The sequence below is a fragment of the Apiospora aurea genome, assembly GCF_038362705.1.
Source record: "Apiospora aurea strain CBS 24483 chromosome Unknown utg000008l_segment0_segment0, whole genome shotgun sequence".
Lineage (NCBI taxonomy): Eukaryota > Fungi > Ascomycota > Sordariomycetes > Amphisphaeriales > Apiosporaceae > Apiospora > Apiospora aurea.
In genome coordinates this window covers 431,523-447,133 of record NW_027117395.1, presented here as the reverse complement: position 1 = coordinate 447,133, position 15,611 = coordinate 431,523, and the positions used below count along the sequence as shown (strand labels likewise).

The following is a 15,611-nucleotide window of genomic DNA, read 5'->3' as shown; positions in this document are numbered from 1 at the left end:
AGAGAGCCTGGCTCCTGTAACGGATAGATGAATTACGGAAAAAGGGAAACGCAGCGACCATTCAAATAGGTGGACAGCTTGGGGTGGATTGGCATGCGATGGCGAACAAAGCGCTCTTCTGTTTTCGCTCGTTATGCTATTTGAGACATAAGTGGGTGTAACAAAGAAAAGGGGTCTCTGTCAGACTAGTAACGGATCGGAAAGAAGAATTCATCCGATTGACTCAAATTCTATTGTGCAGCAACAAGATGCAATACAAGTTGCAAAACAAGATTAAATAATTTAGAGAGAAACTCATTTAGGAACGCAAATTACTACTCCAACCCCCTGATGATGGCGTCCGAAATCTTCTCGGCGAGGGCGTACACCACACTCTGCGGGTGCCCCGGCGGCAGCAGCGCAAACGCGCTGGCGTCGACGACGCGCACGCCGCTAACGCCAATCACGCGGGCGAGGCTGTCGACGACGGCAGTGGGGTCGTCGCGGCGGCCCATACGGTTCGTGCACGACGCGTGGTAGACGGCCATGAGCGTCTTGTGCACGTGGGCGAGGATCTGCTCGTCCGTCTGCACCTCGTCCAGGCCGGGCCAGTACTCGATGGCGTTGGCGCGGACCGACTTGATGGCCTCGGTCTCGTAGAGGCCGCGGATGCGCCGGTAGATGGTCACGGCGAGCTCCTGGTCGGCCTTGTGCGTCATCCAGTTGGGGTTGACCTTGGGCGCGTCGTTGGGGCTCGAGCTGGCCAGCGACACGTTGCCGCGGGACAAGGGCGCGACGAGGGCGCCGAGGACGGAGCTGTACATCTTGCCGTCCTTGGGCTGGTCCATCCACGGGATGTTGAAAGGGCCAATGAAGCCGGCGGCGGAGAAGTACTCAATGTGTGGCCAACCGGGCGCTATGCTGTTTAGCGCATCTTGGGTGGCTCGAGACATGTTGGCCGACACGAACTCAGGTAGCCGCTCCCACGCAAGGAACTCGGCCACGTTGGTTGTCAAAGGGCCCGTCTGCGACAAGGCGTACTCGGCAATGGCAGCTGCGAGGACGACGGGGTTTCCGATGACCTTGTTCAGTGTATCGATCTTCACCTGGTAGGAGGGACCGAAGAGAACGTGGTCAGTGAAGTTCTGGCCGACACCAGGACGGTCGGCAATGACCTTGATGCCATGCTGCGTAAGGTGTTCAGCCGGTCCGATACCCGACAGCATGAGCAGCTGCGGGGAGTGGATAGCCCCGGCCGACACGATGACCTCCTTTTTGGCCTTAATGACGTAGGAGGGCAGCAAGTCCATGCCCACCTCGACTCCAGTAGCCTTCTTGTTAGCATCGAAGATGATCTTCTTGCCGCGGGTGGCCAGGTAGACGCTCAGCTTTCCCTTGGTGCCCTTTTCTTTGGCGTGGTAGAGGAAGTCGGCAGAAGTCGATCGAACCTGGTCCTTTGGCTTGGTGGTAAGTTGAGAGTAGTGGTATCCCGAAAGAGTACCCTGGTTGAAGGCGCCGGTGAGCTTGATGCCAAGGGCCTCGAAACCCTTGGCAGCCCAACTCGACCAAGAAGGCGACCAGTTGGCGTACGAGACTTGCAGCGGCGCGTTCTCTTGCTTCGCAGTGAAGTCGGACTCGTAGTAGACGGGCGTGGCATTAGCCGGGCGGACGTTGTTGTTGGGAGGCGTGAAGGTGATACTCTTCTCGAAGTAGGGCAATAGCGCGTCAAACTCGTAGCTTTCGTCGCCTACAGCAACGGCCCAGGTCTTCATCGACCCCTTGTCTGGCCTGTGATAGATGAGGAAGTTGAGTGCAGACGAGCCACCGAGACATTTGCCCTGGGTGTAGTGGATTTTCCGGCCGTCGCCTCCAGCTTGCGGCTCCGTGACCAGGCCATAGTCGACAGTGGGGATGGAGTCGAGAGGGTTGCTGCCGACACCGATAATGTCTCCAAGGGGCGCTGCGCCAACGATAGGCTTGCCGACCTCATAAGACAGGCCGCGCTCGATGACGGCGACGGAGAAGCCGGCTTCGGCCAGGCGGTAAGCGATGGTGTTGCCGCCCGTTCCACCTCCTACCACGACATAGTCGAAGGATTCCTGCTCGCCCAGTGTTCCTTTCAGTTCACCGATCGTCGCCTCAATCAAGCCGCTGGTGGCCGTCTCCAGAGATCCCGTGAGCGGGTTGAGGAGCGATCCTAGCAGAGGAGAGGCCGAGACACAGCCCAAAGACAGGGCGTTGAGGATCAACAGCCGCGTGGAGGCGTACATTTTTGCTTGATAGGCTGCACTCGGATGTTCGCATACGAAGAGATCAGCGAGCAACCCACAAAGCCGGGAACAGCGGTTTAAAGGCAATATATGATGTGGATTGGCCAGGCTTCTTAATTCTGCTGCCGCAAGACCCGGCAAACCGATCCCCAGTCGTCTCCATCGACAGACAGTATGGTATGTGCCGTAAAGTTAGATTGCGCAAAAAGAAATCACGACCCTCCAGAAGCGTCCTAGGTACTCCGTTTTTCCATCCGCGATAGCCCAGGGATCTGGCGGCAGGGTAGGGCTGTCCGATTTAGTCGACCAAGATGTGCCCCCATACCCGAATCGTCAGTTCTCGATACGGCCCGCATCGGATTGTAACCCGCTTTGAGCGTTGGGTGTTCATTGTGATCAACACTGCGATGGGTGACCCTGCAGGTTGCAGGGCGGTGGCATCAGTGGAACCCGCGTTCGATTTGGCTGACTCGTCAATCGGGCGACCCTACCCTAGCAGCCTAGAAGACTTGCTCCGTTCTCGATCTCGCGGGTGGCACGTGGGAATGATTGGTTGACGGGCTGTCTGTGCCTTGCAGCTGAAAACGAAAGATTCGGCCTTCCGTCTAGAAAACTGTCGGCAATACACCGTAGTAAGGCGTCCCTGCCCGCTTTTGGCACCTGGAGTTGAGACGAGTCTGCCGTGAAGCCGTACATCGATCGTGTGGCAATTGATCGGAGTCGTGCGTTCAGTTCAGTTCAGCTGTATGCAAGGGAAAAGTACTTAAGATTAGGGAGGTTGGAGAGAAATGAAACGCGCCAACTGGAAACCAATTGCCCAAATCCACCCTGGTCTCCCTTGCATGGGCAACTGCGAGCTGCATGCTGCATGCTGTAACAATCACGGCAAATCCCACCACTTCACGATAAGACGGGCTCTTGGCGCTCCTTGGCTGTAAATGGGCAGGCACCTCGGCATTGGCTATGAACGGCCGATGTTCTTTTCGGCAAATTGGCAGTTGTTGGACGCGATAAACTCTCAAGTATATCAGAAATTTGGAAGTATTGTCGGAAGCCCATGGTCGTCACTGTTGGCCGCCCATGCAAGTGCGGTCCGATAAGGCTGATAACACTTTTAGTTATGCTGCACCAACACCCTCGCCCACTTTCTCAATTGACTGATGCAATTCAGATCTTGTGACGGAGAAAAGGATAAGAGTCGGAGACTTAGCAAGCCGCACCCAAGATAAGCTCAACTGAGCTTGACCCCGAAAAGGAAGAAAAAGCGCTGGCTGGCTGGCTGGCCAAGCTGACTCTTGCTTGACCCCCGCACATGGCCTCTTCCCCATGGGCCCCTGGCAACATCTGCGGCCCCTGCTCTGGCCCCGCGATATCGCGATTACCTCTCTAGGATTTTTTTTCTTCTTCTTCTTTTCCTCCCCGCGGCTTATCTCATAGGGGGAGCCCGGAAGTCTGTACTCAGTCCTGTACTACTTCGTAAGATTGGTTTGATAGATGCGTTCGATCACAGGGTCGTGTCGATAACTCGCGATGATACGTCGACGCCAAGGATGCATGAAAACACCATGCGCATTAGGCTAATTACTTAACTGTTATTGAGTCTCTTTATAATGCTATGTGCTCGTGATAATGATTACTACTCTTCCCGCCCGAGACCCTGCAGTAAACTGCGAAGGCCCGACTTGGATTTCTCGTCCAGGCGGATCTTCGGCTTCTGCGGGTCCGGGAATGACTTCTTGTCCTCCTCCTCCTCATCCGACTGCTGAGGGCAAACACCCTTCTTCTTCCTTCTCGGCCGGCTCGGAAGCGCAGCGGTGGCCTCCTCCTCCTCGCTTTCCGCCGTCTTCTCCACCCGGATCAGGGTCACCAACGGGCTTGCCGGAAGACAGTACCAGACGCTTGCCCGGAGGGTGATGACACGGGTTCCATCCACGTCCTCGCCAGTCTGCGAAGACGGTCTGATGCGAGGAGGCCCCCCTTCCCCTATTCCCCTGACGCCGAGCGAAGGCGTCTGCGAGCTGGCCGCCGCGAGACACGGAGAAGGTGACTTCCACACCGACCCCCGGCCCATCCGCGTCCATAGCCTGCCACCGCCTCTCGAGCTTCGGGTCCCGTTGGGACCGCCTCCGCGCATCGATCGGCGCCAGGGAAATCGGCTCGTACCTGGTGCCGCCGCCAACGGCAGCACCAATCCTTCTAATGGGAGGCGAGGAGAGCGTGCTGGCCAGTCGGGCGAAGAGGAGCGGCGTGTTCAGGACCCGCCGGTCCCGCGCGGCGCGTCGGATGTGGTGCACCAGGTGCGTGGTGAACTCGAACGCGGGCGTCCACAGGGCGGAGCCGGCGGCGATGAGTTCCTTGTTGGCGCTCGTTGCGGAGGCGGATGGGCCGTCGTAGGGGCAACCCAGGAGGGCGAGGACCTGGGATTCGCCCATGTCTGTCGTGGCGCGCGAGACGCTGGAGTAGTTTACCGAGGGCAGACTCGCGGGATCTTGGTCAGGCTGGCCCACTGGGCGTAAGAGGCATGATCCGTCGCTCGCCGTCTCGGCGAACCCGAGATAGATAAAAATGAACAGGTTGACCTCTTCGGGCTTGTGCAGGTATCTATGCATGCCCTCCAAGCACCGGCAGGGCATCATGGGGTCAGGAGACGTGTCGTAGAGGAGCGGCAAGAACCGCGACATGAGAGTAAGCTGGTTCTTGGAGCTCGACTTCGCCTGTTCGAGTTCGTGGACCTCGGTTGAGAAACCATACTGGTGCTCAAATGTCTTTTGAAGGGCATGGATGCCTGAGTCGATCTCGGGGTAGGTCTCAGCATCAGAATCCCAGTGGCAGAGAAAAACAGAGATGGTTCGGCTTGGGGACTCGATCTTTGGTTGCAGTTGAGATGCTAGTGCAGTATCTAGCAAATCTTCGACTGCATGGCCAAGAGCGTCCTGCCGATGTTCGTAAGGTTCCATACTCGATAGGTTTTAATTAACGAGGAGGGGTTTGATATTGGTCGTGTGCAAGGTGCTTCTGATATCGTGAAAAGGTGTGCTTTTTGGTTACTTATGCTGTAATACGACGAATGGATCTGCGCAAGTACATTGATGTATTTATAAGGATGATAGCAGAATGATACTGAGGTATCTCCGAACACGTCTGCTGCTTGTCTGCCTGTTGGATGAGACAAATAAAGGGGAGGGGAAGCGTCGAAGCAACCAGGTGGGATCAAAACCTAAAATTTACCTGGGCTGAGCTCAGGTTCCCACATGAAGCTTAATATTACCCAGATTAATAACGTCCATCGGCCAACTTAGGCTGTCTCGCTGAATCGGGATCACCTTCTCGCTGGTTAACGTAAGTAATGGCCGGGAGCTGCCTAGACTTCAGACTCCATTAATACCTATACCCCCTAGGATAAAAGCATTCTAATTACTTTATTTACTAGTATTCTGGCGACCGTGGTCTAGTGTTTATCCGAATAAATCTAAAGAATAGAAACCAATGCTTATTTTATTATTTATTCTACAACATGTAATTATTCCACTTGAATAGTAACCTAAGGTCGAATATTCTCCAAACCTCCCAAACTATGACGTTTCTCAGCAGGCCATTGTGGGATATTGACGTTGCTCCCTAGCACACGGGGAGGAATGATGATGTCTTTGACAGCTCCAAGTATCGCAATTGTCTTGAGGCCGGGGTGGTCACAAAGATTGGCCCATACGCTGACGGGGATTGTGAAGGTAACCAATGCTGAGCCAGAAGGCTCGACACTCTCGATCTTGATACGTTTGACGCAAGGTGGGCGAGACTTCGTAGCCCAAGTCTTGAGTGAGTCCATGGTTTTGGAGGAACCATCTGAGATATAGGCAACCATGCGAACCTTGATGCAATCCGGGTCATCGGTCAGCTCGTCTGGCCTGGCTGATTGCCAGGGTCTCTTAAGTTTCTGCTCCATGGTGTACAGGGTCGGCAAGTAGATCGGCATTCTGGGGCATCGGAAGGAAGGATGTGGATGGGAACACGTCGCAGCATTCTGTAGCCTCCAGGGTTCCACCGAGTCATCCCCACGAGTCGAGCATAAAGCTGAGATGTGGTCATGATCTGATGGCAGTCTGCAAAATGTTGCAGTTGTTGTATGAGACATGAAGTGAAAGAGTAATAGCAGGCGCCTGGGGTTTCTTCGTCGATGTTGTATGCCGCCAATAGCTCTTTTCCACTACCGACGGATGCAGAGCCTGAGTAGCAACAGTCCAGAATCATGAAGACGTCTGGCTTCACATTGTCAATATGACCTCTGCGTGCTGCCTCAAAGTCCACTGCGGGTGGTACTTCAGTTTCTGGACATGTCGGGAGCCAGTAGCGGCAGGAATTCTTGTCGTTTGCACCGTGACCTCCATAGTAGACGATGAACAGTTCGTCAGCTGGGGCTCTCTTCAGCAACTTGTCAAGGGCGTTCTGAAGGATAGATTGGTTGTGCTTGGCCCTCTTTTTGCTTCCAACATTAGAGGAGGCGCAATGGTGTACCCATACGTTGCGCTGAACACGTTTCTCAGGCGGTCGAACTCAGAACGAAGTCGCAGTCCCTTGTGCATGTCGTAATCCCACCCAATGAGTTGCACCGTTACCTTCTTATAGACCTTGAAGTCGGAGTTTGGGGATTGGGAGTAGAAGCCTCTCATCGCTCTCTCGAGTACCGTCTGGAACTCAGCTTCTGTCATCCTTGAAGGTGTCCATATGTCGTGGGGTCTGGAGTTCCCATGGACATTGGTTCGGGGTTGTTGAACGGGAACTGGCCCATCTGGGCCTCCACCTGCTCTAGCGAAGGTACTGGGACCGAGCGGTTCATGATACAGCCTGTTAGTGGAAGGAGGCGGGTCGAACTTGAAGGCGATTGTCTGAGTACTGGTACCCGAGAATGTGATGATTTGGGGCAAGCTGCTGCCAGGATTTTGTGCCTCCATATTGGGCGAGTGGTGTGAAAGGTTTAGAATCGTGAGCTATCAGAGGATGCTGGGAAGGGTTTATATACCCAGAGGATTTACAACTGGCAACGACGACCCTCGCGACTTCCTCTTTATACAACACGTCTTTATGACAAAAATGCAAGATGTTACGGATATTACCACCCACTTGGTATGTAGTCCACGCAATCTTCTCTGCATTCAATTGACGAACGGACCAGTCTCACCGGCTGCTTCTATTCGATGGTATCCCCTTAATGGCGACAACGCTGCCCCCACCATATCGTGTCGTCCTGTTCGGACTAGGGAATAATCAATGCCGTGGTATAATGTTTATCCAAATCTATTTAGTGGTATAAGCATTGGTTTTTACTCTTTAGATCCATTCGGATAAACACTAGACCACGGTCGCCAGAATACCAGTAAATAAAGTAATCAGAATGCTTTTGTCCTGGGGGGTATCATGCAGTCTGCCTCGTCGTAAAATAAACGTAACTTCGTACAATGTGTCGTGCAACTTCGTGTGTGCCAATAGCATAAGGGGTCATCAGGATCGTGAGTTCGTAGTCTCGTGAAGAAGAAAAGCGCTGTCTAAGTAAAATCAAGTGGGGATGGGTGGTGTCGGGTTGTTGAGTCGAGCGTGCGTTGATACCAAGTAAGCAGGTGGTAAGTGAGAAGCGAGAAAGATGAAGCCGAAGGCAATAGGTGCAAAAAGGTGCAAAAGGCCCAGATGACCCTTAACTTCAATCGAGGAGAGAAAAGGGACACCGAATATCAAGGCGCGTGATCAAGATTCGCCGGACGATTTAGTATCATGGTCCGATGATGTGGCCGAGGGTGGTGCTTGTTCCTCGAACAGTTCTTTGAATCGTTTGGCCCCTTTTCGAAGAGAATGTCAACATGGTCTACTACCTCTGACGCTCCAATCATGGACCTACCTGTAGTCTGTGTAAACTCCAGCTCGAGTGCGTGGAATTTACTCTGGCGCGGGTCCGTGGTATTGGCCCGGTAGTTGTTGCAGAAGACATAGGGGCTGACATCCCGAACCGCGACGACATGAGATGTCTTTCGTAGCAGCCAGCTCCGTAGAGGTCCCTTCTTTTCGGGAACTAGTCGTTTCGTCAGGACCTTTGAGGTAGTGATCAAGTTCATGGGATTCACTTGTACTTACGGAATGCAGTCCAGACGGGACAGCCCTTCAGGTCACCTTCCCAGACAGAGGCATGGAGACGACGCCGCTTGGTCAGTATGTCTTCATACACCTTGAGGCAGTGGTAGAAACCGTCATCGAAGATTTGCCTAATGTGCTCTTCTTAGCATGCGGCGAACCTACAAGAAGATAGACGCAATGTTGACTTACGCTTGAAAGAGCTTGGTCTCTTTGCGAATCTCGTACTCCTCCTCGCGGATGTTGATGAACATCGGGCTGCGCACCTTGAGGCAGACAAACGTACAGTAGAATAGAACCATTTCTGTGACGGGGTCAGAACGCTGACTGCATGGATCAGGCAGTTCTAGCTTGGATCCCGCCGCGTTGCTTGGCAGACAGATACTTACCTTCCCACGTGATGAAGGTGAGTTGCGCCCATGGCTTGATCCGGCGCTCGGTGACGCTCCATCGGGTGAACGTCAGTCTCGAGTCGAAGTCGCGCTTGATGCACAGCTCGTGGGCACCTTTGATGGCAGCCCAGGGCTCGCCACTGTGGATTTGCCGAACCATGAGGGTGGGGATCTCTTCCAGGCCCTGAAGGAAGAAAGTGACGGAGACGGTGTCGTCGTCGAACGTTCTGAGATCAAATGTCAGCTGGATCGGATGTCGTAGAAGGTAGGAAGTATGCACGACAGGGGAGTAGAGGATGGACCAAGTTTCCCATCATTACCTTTTGGCGAGGGTCTTGACGTCGGACAGCATGTCGATAGCACCCAAGCGGCGGAATGGACCGTAGGCTCGAGAGAAGAAGCTGGGGGGTGTGAGCTCATCTGGTATCTATTGCGGGTGGACTACGGCAGAACTTACCGATTGCTCCTCTTGAACTCCGTGCGAGAAGGGAGTGGCCGAGTGAAGATATCCTCGGCCCAATGCGTGTTCTGGCATATAACTTAGTACTAAATCACCAGCCGGGGTGCATGTGCACCTACCGTCTCTTGTTCCCAGAATGCCATTGCTTTCTGTTGGCGAACGATTTGGTCCTGGTGGATGGGACTCGGAGGTGCTAGGCCCAGAGGTCAATTAGTCAGGCAGGCAGTCCGTTCGGCATCAGAATGGGCACTCACGTATGCCTCTGGCTTCGCGAAGCTGGAAGATGCGTAAACGGAGAACCTCGAGCCCGTTCAAATCGAACTCGGGTGACCTATCTCCAAGTGAGCAAGGGGGCACATCGAATGCAAGCCAAGTGGAGTATCGTACTTGGTCAGGAGGTGCTTCAACATATCTAGGAATGCATAGTACAGGGCGAATCGGGCCGGCAGCGGTGTGCCGGGGAGCTCTTCGCCCATGGCATGGTACATCTTCCGCCATCGGTGCTCCTTATCGAGTGAGCGGTTGTTCACGTAGTCCGTGATGTCCCTTAGGCTCCTGGAGAAGCATGGGAGTATGACGTTGAGGTAATCGGTGACCACAGGGACGCGTGTAATGTGAAGCTGGGACAGATCTGCTATCGTGAGCAGCATCTGGCTGCACAATTGGATTTGTTGGATCAGGCCCCTCAGATGCGCATGGAACTTCTCTGGCAGGGTGAGGCAAAGCCCGTCGAGGGATAGCCCCACGAGCCGGGCCCGTTCGGCTTCGTGGCAGCATCCATTGAGCAAAGAGGACCCGACGTCTCTCGTAATCATATCCATGGTCGTCAGGTCGTCAGCGATCGGTTTTCCGGCAGGGCTTCGGAGGCGTGGGATGTGCTCAAAAGGGTCCCATGGTGCGGCTCCGCGATGATCGTATTCATTATCTATGTCTTGGACCGGACAAATCGGGGTAGGTGTTTGCGTATGCCGCAAACAAGAAATCAGAAGCCGGTAGGGAAAACAAAGGAAAGAGGGGGATCACAGCCTGAGACCTATACGCACGGGAGAATGCGAGTGAAGAAATAAATAAATAAGAAGCTACAATTCGGGCAATGGCAAGGTAGGTAAGCAGCAGCGGCAGGCTCTCTCCCTGTTCCGCAGTAGGCCGGCCAAGTGGCCGTGTGGGGAAATTGGAAAGCCGGCTTCAGTGATACGCGCGCGAAAGTGCATGGGAATGACCGCTCTGTCTTGGATGTGAGATAGACGAGGGGGAAGACGATAGGGTGTTCCCAGGATGAGCAACAATGCAACCAATGGTACCCAACGCTGCTGGGTTCCGGGTGCCGACGGCAAGAAGTCTATCTATCGTACGAGAAGCACCAGGTGCTTGGTTGTGCTGAGCGAAGGCGTGGATGAATGCATTGTATCAGCGTTTAATGACGGAAAGGAAACAGAGAAAATGAAAGACACAAAGTTGATGATGCCCAAAACTGACACTTTGGGCTGGAACACCCGAGGCACCTGGGCCTGATGATGGCAGGCGGCATAACAACATTGGCAATCGCTACCAATCGACTTGGACGAAGGCCAACATCGAGCGCACCCGGGCCTGTATCGGTATGCCATTGACTTCGAATTGCTGCCGGAGGCGGAGAGGCGTGGGCAGCAGAGTTTAACAGCATGTCGAGCATGTTCAGTCAGCGACTGCCACGAATTCCCACGCCCACCCTCGTAAAGTACGATGCAATGCGGATTGGTCGAGCCGGTTGCAAGCCGTGTCATGCGTAGGGTGGTTCGCTACTCCGACGCGAGCAACCTGCATAAGCCGCCTGCGGAGAGGGGGATTTGGACCAGTCCCGGCCGACTCTGTGGCATATCGCAATATCACCGCGGCGACTCACATCAGAGCGACATCAAACCCCCTCTGCCACCCAGAGCCAGCTTTGGCCTGGAGGCTTGCCATAGCCGGTGCTACGTGTCTCCGATCGTTGACATGGCACTCCCTGAATTTCAACAACAGAGCAACAGCAAGCATATATGCCAATTGACTGAATGAATGACTGACTCATTGACAACGAGGAAATCAAATGTCTCGGCAGTCGAAGCAAACAACAAACCGCATTGTTTTCGGAAGGGGCTCCTTTCCTCGATCGATCGGTGGCTGGATGCTCGAGGTGGTGCTGAGCGAGGATTTCGTGCCACATGGTTTCGGTATGCTGCAGCTGGCGATAAGCAACTTGAGCGGGAGCTACCCCGGAAAGCCAAGGTTCAATCAATATCGAAGCTTGCCAGAAGAAGTACATGGCATGGTACATTCCGGATACCGGACCCATCGGCGGTCTGGCACCCCGGCTTCTGCACAGGATGCTGCTGTAACCGTAGTAGCTGTGTTCTGTGTGCATGCTGACAGTGCTCGAAAGGACCAGACGTGCTGCAGCATCATCCGCAACCCAACATGTGTTTTCGAGTCTTCCATCAAGCTTGACCAGGCTGGAAATCTGTTCGTGTCCAAATACCGAGATGCGAGCGAAATTGCCATGACCGTCAGTATTGTCCCGATCGCACGACCGAAAGAAGCCGGGGTGTCTGGAGTTTTGCCGCCGCAATCTGCGGGATGTCGTCCCTCAGAACGGACCCGAGATCTTCCAGGACGAGGAAGCGACCGCGGTAGCTGAAAGATCAGAGATCGGGGCGGAGTCACCCCGGGTCGACCTGCTGCCAAAAGCAATTGAGGCTCAAGCTGTCAGATCCTCGGATCCTGGGGATTTAGGCAACCATCAACGAGGCTTTTGTAACGTAAAGCCTCCCCTTTCGAACACACCTGGCCATCCAGGAGCCAACCAGGTCGTGGCTCCTTCACACTGCCCACCACCATACCACACCACCGCTGCAGCCGGAAGGAGTCAGCCCTAGGAGTGGACCATGGCGATGAGCTAGATGGATGGGATGCAGAATCTCGTTACACGGACCCCTTATGTTAGGCCCTTAAGCTGAGCACCCAAGTTATGGGGATCAGATAGATAGAATCAACATCAACCCGGTCGGTACTCGACTTGTAGCAAGAAGCAGACTTGTACTCGATATCGTGGGACATCTACTTCAAGAGGATGCGAACTTCATTTCTTTCAAAGTATACGAAGCATGCTACCGCACCTGCGTAATCTCCAAGCACTTCTCATGTAACTGATGGTCCATCAAATGATACGTCAAGGTGCGGGGGCAATGCCCACGGTTCATGATGGGAATAGTGTACAATTGTTTCCGATGGCTATGGTATCTGAGAACGTTTACGACAACTTCATCGCCCTTAAAACTTATCATCAAGAGTGGTCAAACTCAAATCATTATTGACTGAAAAGCAAAGCAAAACCTAAGGCGCGACGGCCTGTTCCTGTGCGACAACACCGTTCCGAGATCCATATTACAGTCAGAAAATAGAAAAAACCTGGGCCATGCACATTGTGCCCAAGATTTCCCAGCAGAAGACGACCAAGCGTGAAGTCATCTCTCATGAGGTTAGGCTCTCGTGGACGGAAGCGTGAAAACGAGAAAAAGCAGGGACATGAAGCAGTTTACTCCTCGTCGTCATCATCGCCGGCCTAATCTCTATCAGACGAACGTCTTTGGAGTGATTATTCATCATGTCGAGAGACCTACTTGGTAAGCTTGCTTCTCGTCTTCGTATCGCTTCTTGTCTGTAGCAGCCTTGGCCTCGTAGGGACCACGCTGCTTATCGTTCAGAGCCTTCCAGCGCTCACCAAGGATCTTGCCAACCTGGCCTGTGGGGAAGGGAGGTGGTTAGTCAAAGGGGGATCGGGACGATCTGCAGCAGGAGGTGCTTACCGAAAGAGATACCAGGGTTCTCCTCACGGACGTTCTCGCGCTGCTCATTGGCAAAGAACATGTATGCAGAGAGACCACGCTTGGGTGCGTTGGGGTCTGATGGAGAGCTAGTTAGCAAGGTGTTTTCGGATACAGTCATGGGGTGCGGCTGGTCTGTTGGGGGCTGGCCGAGGCAATTGTCGACAGAGAAAAGACCGCACCGTAAGGGGCGGTCTTGATCTGGTGAATGTGCAGTGCAGTATGGGGGAGATTTCGACTTACCCTTCTTGCCCTTTCTCTTCTCGACCTTGCCGGTCTTACCGCGCTTGGTAGTAGCTTCCTTAGGCATCTTTGCGTAATGTTAGTCTGACCGTTCTTCAAGTGTATGCCAGAGGTGTGCTGGGCGTGTTGAATTGAGGGTTTGCGTAGTGCATGGAGATGTGCGGATCGAGGAGCGACAGCGCCAGTAAGACGCGTCGCGGGGCAGAGTGGGCGACAACGCGTGGCATGAGCGTAGGCGTAGGTGATGGTGCACTTGGGTCGCAAATGCAATTGCACATCCCAACGCGCGGCAATTGGGAATTGAAGCTTGGAATCGGATCGTGTAGGGTATGCCACATACCTTGAAGTGTTTGTGCTAGGCGACAAATGTGTGTGTGGTTGTTGTTGAAGCTGTGATGCGAAACCGTTGTTAGCGAATTGATCGCACTTAGACACGAAAGGTGGTGGTGATGTGGTGATGCGTGCGCTGGCTGTTGGCTCGAGAGTCCCGGGCCAAACCAAACCAAACGAACGGTTGAGTGAAATGCGATGGCAAAGCTTGGATGGGTCGAGAGAAAACAGCTCGCGCGTTTGGTGACGGATGCACAGCAACCAGAAGTCGAAAAACCCGGCCAATGGCGATTGTGAGAGCCAGAGCAGATTTGCGAACGATTGACTTGGGAATAGAGTGGATGGTCGCGAGTGACTTGTGTTTGGGAGGGAAGTGTCATAGAAGGGGAAGTACTCACTGGTTGATGCTCGCCTTGAGTGAGTTGGCAAGCGGTTGTAGGTGAAGACACGATTTTGGGTGGGAGATTTTGTATGAGAGGAAATGGGTGAGAGAAGAAGGGGGAATTTGTATGGGGGAAAGTGGTAGACAGCCTTTTTTACTATGGGCTGGGTCTGGCTGGGTGATTGCGCGGGCAGAGGGGGTGAGAGACCAGAGGGACCAGACCAGCCAGGCTTGAACTTGGACTTGACTGCAAAGTGTCTGGTGTGAGTGAATGGTGTGTGCGCAGGCGCAGGAGGGGAAAAAAGAGGGAGGGGGGCCCGGCTTCTGAGGGGGGAGTCCAACAGGAACCCAGCCCAGACAGACATGGACCCAGACAGACATCACACACAATAACACACTACTACACTACCTTCGCTGCTGCTGCTAGCAGGCCAGGCAGCCAGGCCTACTGTACAGGACAGTATGTACATCCACACCGGCACTCACTCGCACACTCACGTACACGCACTATCACTCACCCATCGACTCGCCCGCCCTGTCGCTTCGTCTCGCTGCACCCGCGCCGTTCATTGGCCTTCCCTGCACTCACCTCACTCACACGACTGTAACCCGCCCGCACCGCACCACTTCTGCCTGCCTGCCTGCCTGCCCTCCTGCCCTGCCCTGCCTCGTTCCCAGTCGTTGCTTTAGGGAGACGGCAGTTCTGGTTCACTGAGACTGGGCATAATTCTGGGAACGGAGCCTGGCACGCCTGTTCACTTGCATACTTGCACACTTGCAACGATCCGGGTGGGTTCCTCGCTCTTGTTTTTTTCTTTCCTTCTTTCCTTCCATGCTCCTGATTGTCGTGTCGCGTGTCTGGCTGAACTTGTGCTAGCCTGCCTCCTCCTGCCTGTCCACTGCAGAGGCGAGAAAGCGAAAGCGTCAATCCATACTCGCGCTGCTTTATGCACGTGTGTGCGAATTGCGTTCAGTACCACCTAACCACTCATTGAATTTATCCAATCCAATCCAGGCCGATAGGCAGGCCGACAGGCAAGCAGGCTACCAGTTTCTGTTTGTCTGGACGAGGCTTTGAGGTCTCTGTGCCTGTCTGGTTCAGTTGCAGAGCCTGCATTTTTCTTTTCTTTCTTCTCTTTTGTCTTGATCACAATCGCCACCAAACATTTGCACCGCACTCGACAGGATCACCCAAATCACACCTTTGATTACCAGTGGTTGCATGCATTAAAACAAAATCAAAAGTGGCATAGCAGTAGGGGCATGAGTGAGAGTGATGCAGACGCCAGACGCTTGCCTTGTCGGACCAGTTGGGGCATGTTTATCAATCAATCAGAGAAATTGGCTGCTTCTGCCTGCCTCCCTGCTCATGTCACTCACCTGCAAGCGATGTACTGCAACTGCGCGGCCTTGTAGCGCGTCCGGCACGGGTCCAGCTACAGTACTGTGTACTTGGAGCGCGAGCCATGGGTGCTGCTGGTCTCATCTGGGCGTCGTTGGCGAGGGCCCTTCCAAACCATCCGGCCGTCTTGTTCAATTGACACACATCACTCTCCGTCGCCTACCCCCATCCATTATTGAGCATAAACCCTCCCA

General features: G+C 54.0%; 6 protein-coding genes across 6 annotated transcripts; 1 reads left to right on the top strand and 5 right to left on the bottom strand.

Annotated features, from left to right (window-relative positions):
- Nucleotides 1-314: 314 nt before the first annotated feature.
- On the bottom strand, nucleotides 315-2,249 carry PG986_011625 (alcohol oxidase; the record flags this gene model as incomplete). The annotated part of the gene is made up of 1 exon (XM_066847847.1): nucleotides 315-2,249. One exon carries the CDS (start codon nucleotides 2,247-2,249, stop codon nucleotides 315-317), a length of 1,935 nt encoding a protein of 644 aa, XP_066694543.1.
- A 1,636-nt stretch (nucleotides 2,250-3,885) lies between these two features.
- On the bottom strand, nucleotides 3,886-5,206 carry PG986_011624 (uncharacterized protein; the record flags this gene model as incomplete). The annotated part of the gene is made up of 2 exons (XM_066847846.1): nucleotides 3,886-4,267; nucleotides 4,413-5,206. 2 exons carry the CDS (start codon nucleotides 5,204-5,206, stop codon nucleotides 3,886-3,888), a joined length of 1,176 nt encoding a protein of 391 aa, XP_066694542.1.
- Nucleotides 5,207-5,790: 584 nt separating this feature from the next.
- Nucleotides 5,791-7,198, bottom strand: PG986_011623 (uncharacterized protein; the record flags this gene model as incomplete). Its single annotated transcript, XM_066847845.1, has 3 exons — nucleotides 5,791-6,158; nucleotides 6,200-6,773; nucleotides 6,863-7,198. The coding sequence occupies 3 exons, from the start codon at nucleotides 7,196-7,198 to the stop codon at nucleotides 5,791-5,793; spliced, it is 1,278 nt and encodes a 425-aa protein (XP_066694541.1).
- A 601-nt stretch (nucleotides 7,199-7,799) lies between these two features.
- On the bottom strand, nucleotides 7,800-10,039 carry PG986_011622 (uncharacterized protein; the record flags this gene model as incomplete). Its single annotated transcript, XM_066847844.1, has 10 exons — nucleotides 7,800-7,939; nucleotides 8,137-8,307; nucleotides 8,370-8,497; nucleotides 8,559-8,670; nucleotides 8,756-8,985; nucleotides 9,079-9,159; nucleotides 9,216-9,286; nucleotides 9,338-9,411; nucleotides 9,473-9,549; nucleotides 9,606-10,039. 10 exons carry the CDS (start codon nucleotides 10,037-10,039, stop codon nucleotides 7,800-7,802), a joined length of 1,518 nt encoding a protein of 505 aa, XP_066694540.1.
- A 1,247-nt stretch (nucleotides 10,040-11,286) lies between these two features.
- On the top strand, nucleotides 11,287-11,874 carry PG986_011621 (uncharacterized protein; the record flags this gene model as incomplete). Its single annotated transcript, XM_066847843.1, has 1 exon — nucleotides 11,287-11,874. The coding sequence occupies one exon, from the start codon at nucleotides 11,287-11,289 to the stop codon at nucleotides 11,872-11,874; it is 588 nt and encodes a 195-aa protein (XP_066694539.1).
- A 964-nt stretch (nucleotides 11,875-12,838) lies between these two features.
- Nucleotides 12,839-13,370, bottom strand: PG986_011620 (uncharacterized protein; the record flags this gene model as incomplete). Its single annotated transcript, XM_066847842.1, has 3 exons — nucleotides 12,839-12,978; nucleotides 13,043-13,138; nucleotides 13,304-13,370. 3 exons carry the CDS (start codon nucleotides 13,368-13,370, stop codon nucleotides 12,839-12,841), a joined length of 303 nt encoding a protein of 100 aa, XP_066694538.1.
- Nucleotides 13,371-15,611: the final 2,241 nt, after the last annotated feature.